The sequence below is a fragment of the Astatotilapia calliptera genome, chromosome 22 (genome assembly GCF_964374335.1).
Source record: "Astatotilapia calliptera chromosome 22, fAstCal68.1, whole genome shotgun sequence".
NCBI lineage: Eukaryota > Metazoa > Chordata > Actinopteri > Cichliformes > Cichlidae > Astatotilapia > Astatotilapia calliptera.
In genome coordinates, this window is record NC_137442.1 from 25,417,878 (window position 1) to 25,428,524 (window position 10,647).

At 40.5% G+C, this 10,647-nt stretch overlaps 1 protein-coding gene across 1 annotated transcript; it reads right to left on the reverse strand.

Moving 5' to 3' along the window:
• Nucleotides 1-6,672: 6,672 nt before the first annotated feature.
• LOC113014608 (cholecystokinin-like) lies at nt 6,673-10,208 on the reverse strand. The gene is made up of 4 exons (XM_026156265.2): nt 10,075-10,208; nt 9,372-9,492; nt 9,137-9,292; nt 6,673-7,109 (listed from the first exon to the last, which is right to left on the reverse strand). The coding sequence occupies exons 2-4, from the start codon at nt 9,490-9,492 to the stop codon at nt 6,973-6,975; spliced, it is 414 nt and encodes a 137-aa protein (XP_026012050.1). The 5' UTR covers nt 10,075-10,208; the 3' UTR covers nt 6,673-6,972.
• Nucleotides 10,209-10,647: the final 439 nt, after the last annotated feature.

The following is a 10,647-nucleotide window of genomic DNA, read 5'->3' on the forward strand; positions in this document are numbered from 1 at the left end:
TGTTGCATGTAGTTGCTGCCACGTGATTGGCTGATTTAACATGTCGGTTATAAGCATTAAAAGGTGGCTGATGAGTCTACGAAGATATTAAAGACATGTGTGAATATAAACTGCAATAAAGTCATTAACAGACATGCTTTTAGCAGGAAAATGAATACAAGCTATAATTATTTCAGGCTTTATTATTATTTTATATAGTAACATATTCAGAATACGTTACTCTCATTGAGTAACGTAACGGAATACAGTAAAAATACATTTTGGAGCATGTGTTCTGTAATCTGTAGTGGAATACATTCTAAAAGTAACCTTCCCAACACTGGTCCAAAGATATCCATGTTAGTGTTACTGGTGGCTGTAAATTGCCCAAAGGTGTGAAAGTGTGCATGAATGGTTATTTATCACTTTGAGTTCATTTGTGATGGCCTGTTTAAGGTGTACTGCTCTGGAGGATCTGATTGAACTTCTATTGTATTAATATTCCTTCCTACAGTCCTTCGTTCTTTTTAACTGTCACTGCTTGAACCATGATCACTGGGTAGCAATAGCTACCAAGCTAAATAAAACACAAGAGCTATCTTTTTCCTATTTTAGTTACAAAACTGAGCCTCTCGTACTGGGAAATTTACCAGCTGAGCCATTTATATATATTGTATTCAACTTTCTTTATAATTATAAATTAAAATTGCAACCATTAATAACAAAAGTATGCTAAAATAACAAGCATTACAGGAACTACTTAATGAGTCCTATTAGCTAACTGGCCCCTGCCATATGTATTCTATGCAGCAACACTAAGACATCTTTCTAACAGTTCAAAATGCGTAGCTATCCCATTTTATGATCAGCGTCTTTGCTGCACTGTCAGGTGGTGGTGCTGTTAGATGAATCTGCGTTATGTAAGCTTGGAATCGGAGCATTTTGGAGTTCAACTCCAAACATCAGAGGCATTAAAGACTCCCTATTTTGCCACAAGCCCTTTTCTTTTAGACGCCTCTGAAATGTGTTTCAAATGACAGATCTGAAGTCAAAGGAAGGAAAGTTTTGGAGATGGATAGAACAGAATGAAACGCAGCATATTCAGCCAGTTTCAGGAAGAGCTCAGACCATCTGCTCATCAACGTGGCTGGAACTTCATTAAAGCCTCACGCCTGTTCCTTTCATCACTGCGTGGCTTTGCCCATAAACAAAATCTTGTCCATACAGGAGTGGTCAAATTGCCTAACATAGGATATGGTAGGCTTATGGTAGGCTTTGACCTTTTTTATTCCTGCACTGACAGTTCTGAAACCACACACACATACAGATGTGCACGATACAAATGGAGACATTTACAGCTCGTTCCACTGAAGCCTTTAAACCTTTCCTAAGCCTTTTTAGCTCTGTAGCCTTTCTGGCCTCAGCTCTTTAAACAGAAGGCTGAATCGATTCCCATGGATTGCTGTGAATCTCAAGGCTCTGTAGGTTTTTGCTTCATGTGCGACCTCAGTCCAAGCCAGTGGCTTTAATGCCCAAAACACACACATACACAGGCACAGCAAAACCAAACTTTTCCCCCCAGGGTTTCCCAGCCCACTTCTCTGAATAATTCACCAAACCTGCTTTGTTCATCGATCGCCCTCTCCACCTCTCACTCACAAAGACACATCTTTCACTTAACACACACAGCCAGGAGCAGCATAATGGGCATCATTCATTATAATTCACCACCACTGTGGCTATTGTGTCTGCTAATACTTTCTACAGGCTCAACTTTATAACCCTTTGTAACCACTGGTATTGTTTTCAAGATCATTTCAAAGAAAAGAGCCAAAATGTCAAGTAGACTGGAGTAAACAATATGACTAACTGTCAGTGCCGAGCTATCAAATCAGCTTTTCTCTTTGCCTACATTGTTTTCACAGCACGCCAAAATATACCAGACTCCACAAAAGCCTTTCCTGCCTCTCAAGTAGAGTCAAAAGCAATTATTAGGATTTAGATTCAGACCTGCTTTAATAATTCAATTGATACCAGTTTCCCCCAGACGCTTCAAGCCATTTCAATATTTAGCATAGACGTTAAAGCTCATAACGATCTTGCTGTTCTTTTGAAGATATTTTTGAACTTTCTCCAGCTGGCTCCCTAAATGATACGCTCTCAGACTTTCATCTCCTTTGTGCTGCTCCAAGTTGTCCCTTTATGTCAGCCTTAGACGTTTTCTCCTTTACATTCATCATATTCTAAAGACAACATCATTACCCATAATTCTTCATGTCCCTGCAAGGTTTTTTTTTATTATCCTGTCTTCCTTTTCTCACCCCAACCGGTCGCAGCAGATGGCCCCGCCCCTCCCTGAGCCTGGTTCTGCCGGAGGTTTCTTCCTGTTAAAAGGGAGTTTTTCCTTCCCAGTTTTGTTGTGATTTGGCGCTATATAAATAAAATTGAATTGAATCTTCTGCGTAGGATGACCTCTGTGTTCGCGTGATTATACAATGCTTGCAACGCACTTCTCTTTCCCTTTAACATAAGATTGATGTTATAGATTTTTTAACAAAATACTAATAAATAATCACTGTCCACCAAACTGTAGTGAAACTTGAAAGAGTGCAGTGCAAATGAGAAGTGAAACAAAAAAAGTGTCATGTCTTGTCGCTGTGACCAACAAATTCCAAAATATGCAACTTTTACTTTGAAGGCGAACGTTCTCTGTTTTCAATTGGCGCTATACTTTTTACAGATTCAGTGCAGCTTTGCAAGTAGTTGGCAAGTGTTTGCAGTCAGGTTGGCATCTTGCACGCATGCTATTACTGACTGCGGCAACCTGCTTGTGACAAAAGCAAATGCAAGGAGGTTTTGGTACAGCACCACATACCTCTTTGCGACCAGTTTCACATTAGAGTCTGCCAGCAACCTCTGCCAACCACTTGCCAACCTGTTGCAGAATAAAAACGTCTGCCTAGTTACCAGTGAGTCACTGACTGGTCTCTAGACCTATGGGCCCTCAGCAATTTCTGTTATTGTTAACAACAACTCACAACCAGTCAGGTAATGCATATTTTTCAGATAGACATCGAAGTCCAATCTGGATGACAAACAATGGTCTGAACTACACAGGAGACTATGTTATTTAATTTAATTCAATTAAAATGCTCTAAAAGGCACTAACACTACAAACATGGTGGAAACATCCAGTTAGTGAAGGTAACAGCAAGTACACAGCTGTCAGCTGACGCTAAAGCTGCCTATGTCAGAATGATGCTAACCAAAGCAGTCATTTTGCCATCTCCCAGTAATCAGGAGGAGTAGTTATTTTACAAAATCACCAGGGAGAAACCATCAATAGAGACCAATATTGTTTTTGTATGAGGGTGTAAACATGCTGTAAAGCTTGTAAAGCTGTGTATTTTAACATTTAACAGTCTCTGGGGATCGGCTCATTTTTAAGCCAGCTTCAAATGGCCACTAAAGGAGCTGCAGTAGTTCCAGCTGGCCGCTTAGTGAAAGTTTTTTTTTCCTGAAAACATGTGGCTGCAAACCAGTCATCTACTGCTATCACCTGCTAACATATCTTAGTTATCAAATTAGCTACACATTCTCCCAAGGACCAGAAATGGTGAGCATGGGCTCCAGTCAACAATTATATTTGATTTATTAGGGGACATCAAGTCTGAGTGAAGTGTACGCTATATATGCTGTATTGCATATATAATTTATGCAATTAGCAGTAGTTTCTTACCATTTAGTTGTACTTGCTTACAGTGGATTAGTGTTATAATATTCTTGCAAGTGCAAGCAACTTCACTGCAGCGGGCCTTTATTCACACAGTTTCATCATGTGTATGAAAAAGAAGAAAAGTAGAGAGCAGTACAGTGAGGAGAAAAGTCAGATGATAAAAGCATATATTAGTAAAAGAGATGAGCCAATGTTTGCAGATACTGAGATCAGAAATGGTAATTCAGTGTTGGAGGGAATGACAGACCCCAGACTCCCAGCTTTGATTTACTCCACCCGTCACACCAAGGCCATGGCTACAGTCCAGTTGTGGTCTGTATCTTTATTCTTTAGGCAGAATCAGATAGTAATTGTCTTTCTCTATCACTAGCTCCAAGGGACTCACTTTCGGTACTTCATCCTGAAGGTTCAGCTTCACTAAAAATGCACTATAAATGAAAATAAACAGCTTGCTTGCAACAAATTAGTGCTTTTAGCTCAGTTTATGCTAATATTTAAACTTTGCTTTCTTATGCTCGGGCTCATGTACATTTTGCATACCTACTTTCATTTAATATTTTAATAACTCGTTTTTCTAAATATATACAATTACACACTGACAACTGAAAAGAATAATTGTAATGTTGCTTTTTAACCTTACATAAAGATTTTCTTAAATGTTATTTCACATATGCAGCATTTAATAATAATAATAATGGATTGGATTTATATAGCGCTTTTCAAGGCTCCCAAAGCGCTTTACAATGGCAATTTAAAGTTGCAGTCAGTCATTTTTAAGGTTATTTGACAGAAAAAAAGAGTATTGTACTGACAGATATAACATAATTATGTATTACAACACATTGACGTGTTCTCATAAACTTAGAATCCATTAAAAATGCAAAGGAGAAGGCGCCAGTTAATGGAAGCCACCATGTTGTCCTGACATTCAATTCAATTCAATTTTATTTATATAGCGCCAAATCACAACATAAGTCGCCTCAAGGCGCTTCATACATGAACTGACAGGAAGCCAGCTAAACAACAACAACAGCTAACATTAAGGAAGCTAATGTCAGGCTCGAGTGTGCTAAAAATAACACTTTCCCTCTGATAGGCAGTTTGATTACATTCTTATATTGTATGAGAGTTTATTCTCTAAGCATCCAAGTTCAACAATATTAGGTCCAATAACGACAGTTTCACTAAAGGCAGCTAAAAGATGCTAACAGATGCTAACAGTAGCGAAAACAACAGCATTTACTGACAGAGAAGTTCAGGATATCCTCAAAAATTCACCTCTTTATTGCTGTAGTTGAACAGAAGTGAACTTCACTGACTCATCGACTCATATCAGACTCCTCCAGAGTAAATAATGTCAGCTGAGGTAAACAGCAGACTAACAGTCTACAATCACTACAGCCACAGTTGTTTGTCTTACAGTGACCGCCATAGCTAGAATTATGGATTTAAAATGGGAGGGGTGAGAAAACTGAATTCAGGAGAATGCAGTCTACAATCTACAAGCATCTAGTGGTGACATTTTACACACTGTGCCTTTAAACTTTAATTGTAGTGAATGTATCATGTGGTTTCCAAAGTTCTGGCCATGAGCAGGGATAAAGTTTAGTTAGTGACCATGACCAAGACGACTCTGAGATTTTCTCGGACTCTGAGATTAAAGATTTGCTTTTGAGTTGATGTCCAAATGTTAATAAAAATAGTGTTTGCACTAGCCGTGCAGTGTGTTGGACATCTCTGTCAACTGATATGTAATGTTGTTGTTCATTTAACTACTTTTAGCTTTCTACAGTAAATAAATAAAACCTTTCATGATCACATTTTTCTGAGTTGATTTATCTTAAACTCTAAACTAACATGCAAGCAGAGCTTGCTTACTTTGGAATAGTGTATTAAGTTTGAGTTTTATTCAACTATCAACCTTTGGCTCTTTCAAAATGGAAAAGCTCAAATCCCCACTTCCTTTAAAGAACACTTGAGACTAATGTGAAAAACCAGTCTTTCCCCACAGACTGCAGCGTTAGACTCCAACCTTCAAGTATCACATTAACATGTTCAAAGCGATCAGGATCTCTATGGATAGTTTTCTCCTTTATAATACACAGAGAGTGATGTCTTATTAAAACTGTGGACTGACAGGCAAGGATATATAGATTAAGAGGCAGCTGTGGCAAATCAGTGCCTGCAATGTTTCACTCCACAAAGACTGGTCACTGAATTGGAGCACACCATAATTTCTTGAGGTGTTTGTGCCTTTTGAAGAACATCAGTTAGCAGTAGTCTCTGTGTTGCACATGTAGAGTTTATAGATGTTGATATTTAAAGTAGCTAGCGTTAACTGATGATGATAACTTGCTAATCTAAACATAGCAACTTCTGACTTCAAAATAAACTGCAGCAGCCAAAATGTTAAGGTTTTAGAAATGTGAGTCAACAAACCAGAGGGCAACTTCCATTTTTTATATACAGCCAGTGGTTTTATTACTTTAATCACCGGGACTCAAAATAAATGATAGCAGTTACAACATATAACTTTATTTAAATGAGGCAATAGGTTACTTTATTTAGGCAAATTAAGTAATTAAATGGTGCAGTAGTATGCACTGTTGCCTCACAGCAAGAAGATCCTGGGTTCAAATGTGCCTTTTAACTGTTAATCCTAGATGTAGAAACACTTAAATAAAGTAGACCCTAACCCTGACTGGGATGTTTTATCTGCCACCTTTGATTTACAAGCCGTCTACTCTCACAAACTGTCACCAAAGTAAATATGTACTGAGTATTTGTCCATGCTTATGTTGTCATTTCGGCTCCTTGCTATATAAAAGAGTATGATTGCACTAGAAATTAAGTGTTTCAGATAATCTGGTTCTTCGGCACGCATGTTACGTAACAGCAGTTGAATGTGAATGCATCTACTTTAAGCAGCGTGCATTGGAAGAATACTTCTGCAGAGCGATAGTTTAAATCTTTATTTGGTTACTTTCCACAAGCCCTGACACCATCCGACTCCTTTCCACTTTGAATGATAAAGAAACCAGAGAAATCCAAAAAACGAAGAAAGTTGGACAGTGAGAGCTTTTCTGCAAAATTTGGCATACTGTATGTATATTGCATTATTACAGTTTTACAAACAAATGTACAACAAATACATCATAAATAGACTCTTGTTGTGAGACAGCTTGCGCAGGGTTTTTTTTTTTCTTCTTTTTATCTTGTGCCCATATGGTGGTGGTCGTGTGAGCCATGACTTCCCCTTATGAGGAGTACTCATACTCCTCTGCACTGCGGCGGCCGAAATCCATCCAGCCTAAGTAGTCCCTGTCTGCTATCCGGTGGTTGGCACTCGGTCCGACGCCTTTGCTGTTTGCCGTGGAGTTTCTGCGCACAGAACCTTGGAGGGGAGGAGGGAAAAAAGCGTGGGTGGAGGAGAGAAAAAGAGCATGAGTGAAATTAGTATTCCTCTGAGTGAGGAGAGCATGAGAGAAGCTGAGAACTTCTCTGCGGTGAAATCTTACTTTTGATTTCTTATTTTGCATAGAGACGCTCTGATTTTCAAAGTAAGAGACATGAATCAGACTTTTAATTCCGCGAGAAGCTTGAGCAGGGCAGAGAGGTTTTTAGCACATGCAGGAAATTTAAAAATGTGGGAAACGCTGAGCAAATAAGTGCTCTCATAAACCAAGCAGTTTATAGACTCTGCACAAAAGCTCATTTTCAGGGATTTATCTTTTGAATATCTAAATTTGCATCTCTTTTCCAACTTTTTAAGGCACATTTTGTGCACTTAAGGGCACTTTGGCAGTTAGCTGTGTTCATTACCAGCTTACAGCTTAATTTAATTCTTTATTTGTGCCTTCTAGAAGAAAAAGTGCGCACAATATTCGAAAACTGGCTCTCCGCACTGAGGATATTTGGCTGGTGAGCTGGGCTTTGAAAAAATGTTCTCATCTTCGCTTCATTTTGTGAGCGCTTTGCGGTAAACTGGGTGTCTTTTGGGCATTGTAATTGCCCGGTAGTGATTCTGAGCTCACATCGTCATTATTTCTCTTTCTCTCTCTCTCTCTCTCTCTCTCTCTCACACACACACACACACACACACACACTAAAGACACGGCTGAAGTCTAGCCTGACAGCGTGCCATTAGCCTCCCTTCCTGTGTGTCATGATCGCTGTATCAGTGCATGTGTGCAGAAATTTGTGTGTGCTTTGCAGAGAAATGACCGCACACACGCGCGCACACACACACACACACACACACACACACACACAGATCTTGTAGAACACGTCTGCTTCCGATCTTTTGATTTCTGTTCCAAGTGAACTGGAGCAGAACTGCTCTCCGTTTGGTAATCAATTGGACGCTCACAGAGATGGAGTTTTTTTCCACCCACATCCTCCCACACAACACACACACACACACGCACACGGCGGCATGCACATGCATACACACTGCGTTTCAACTCCCTGGCGTGCTGAGAAGATTGGCTGCAGAAAGACTCGATAACGACACCTCCCACACCAAAACATGCAAGTGAACAGCATGCACATGAGCACAGACACCCACAATCGCACAGAAACACACATTCCCCGAGGCATTACATATGAGTTTCACGGCGCCCTCTGACATTTTAGAGTGTTCACTGTCTGGCCCAACGCTTTCTGAGTCTGGGGAACTTTTATAATCGATATTACACAACAGCAAAGTAAAAGTACGGCTGTAACTCAAATACATATTTGTGTTTTATTTAAGCTGAAAAAATGAGCTAAAGAACGGGGTAAAAACAAAATCCAGATTTCTCACTAAAGCCACTGATGCCAAAATAAAAGATTTCACTGTCCATCTGTAGCTCTGCAAAATGTTTCAGTCTGTACAAACTGTCCTACAAAGAGACACGCAAGAAGTCAGTTTCAGTATCTGGACGCCAAGTGGAAAAGTCTGATTCTGACAGTGTGTCTGTGCGTGTGTGTGTTTTCCCCTGTCCGGTCAGCTGTCCAAGAGATGTGAGTGCTGGACGTTATAATCTACGACAGGGTCGAGGGTTTGTTTCCTTAGCAAAAAAAAGAAAAAAAAGTGATGTGAAGTCAGATAGGGGGAAAACAAAAGTGAAATAAGATGGTATGAGGCAAGTGGCCGGAAGGCTCTACACACTAATACGTGCTCTTTCAAACCACAAGAGCTTTTCAGAGCCACTAATTCATTTTACAAAGCTGGTTGTGCACTAATTCCCGTAATTAGCATGACTGAGGGGAGGGGGAAGGCAGGAAAAAGCACTGCGCTCCAAATACTACTGTTGCCAGATGTTTTTCGTTTCACACTCACATGCACACAGACACTTCTCTAAACACATATATCATTTAAGGCTGCAGGCATGGAAAGGATGCCACCTAAATCCACATTCCTCACATTCACTAACACACCTTTCCTGGAGGAGATGAGTCTAGCGAGCAGCTCACTGAGATTGGCCCGGGAGTCTGCATCCTCCTCAGCCAGAGGAAGAGCTTTCAGCTGGGGGGCAGAGCGCCTGTGTCGGAGGTGGAGATCTCCCAAGGTGTGGGTGTCAGCCTCAAGGAGAGCTGCTCAAAACAGGCAAGAAAAGCACGAGTCAGGCACAAAAACTCACTGTGATGGCGAGAAACGTGTCGCAACTTTTACCTTCAGAGAGAGCAGAGATGGGGCGCTGGCCCTCGTCTAATGGCTGGGAGGAGAAGGGGAGCCCCAAACAGCTCGCACACAGGACTGCCAGCACGACACACACACACAGCCCAGCATTCATCTGAGAGCGGTGGGAGAGGAGCAAACAGAAGTTTAATGAGAAGGAATCAGAGATGCAGTCCAGAGTGAGAAACAACAGCTTGGACCATCTGCCAGACAAGCGCTCCTTCACAACTGAAAATTACTCTGACTCAACACATTAATGAGGGCAGCATATTAACATATTAACACAGTCACCCGCGCGCAACACACTCTGGCCACATTAGATAACTGAGGGTAGATATCATGAATGCAGCTTCACCAGGTGGAAGTGACTTGATTTTTATTGCAGACAAAAATGTCCATTTTGATTTTGGGAAACGTCTCTGGAATTTGTTTTATGAATTCGTGTCAAATCATATTAATCAAATTGTATAAATAAGGAGGGAGCATGTGTAGCTTTCAAAGAATTAAAGCTTAGCACAAAAATATCAGATTTTATCCTCTGTACCTCACTTTTTGTCTGTTTTAGAAAAGACTCTGTGTTTGAATTTTGAAATGATTATAAAGAAAACAAAAGAATAATAAAAAAAGAAGGAAATTCTTAGTTTAACAATCCTCATAAAAGCCTCAAATCACCTGCCACAAAGCAAATAAAGCTTACCTTGAGAAAGATCTTCAGCGCGTTATAGGAGTGTGTGAGAGTGAGAGCACTTCTGCGCTGAGTGGGAAGGATGCCCCTTTTATACTCCCTGCTCAGCGCCCTCAGAGTGTGTGTCTGCGTGTGCGTGATTTGCCTTGAGTGTGCATCCTGTGTATCCCTCTGAATGTTTGAGAGCCGTGCGCAAGCGTGCTCGTTACAGTGATACAACGGAGAGCTTCACTTTTATTGTTTGTTAGCTTATCATAAAACTCCACGTCAAGAGCTGCCTGTTTGACATCCAGTGACACTGCGTTATATGTGTGTGTGTGTGTGTGTGCGTGTGTTTAATCGTGAACGTATCTGTGAACATTGCACACGACATTGAATCATTCTGATCTGAAGTAAAGCCTCAAACTGCTATTTAAATGTTGAGAAGTTCTACAGTATCCATGTAGGAAAATCGAGGACATTCATAATGCATGTGTGTGTGTGTGCACACGTGCATGTGTGTGTGTGAGTGTGAGTGGGGGCCGTTTGGCCAGGCATGCGTAGGTGTGAGTGTTTGTGCACACCCACATATGTGTTAGATGTCAG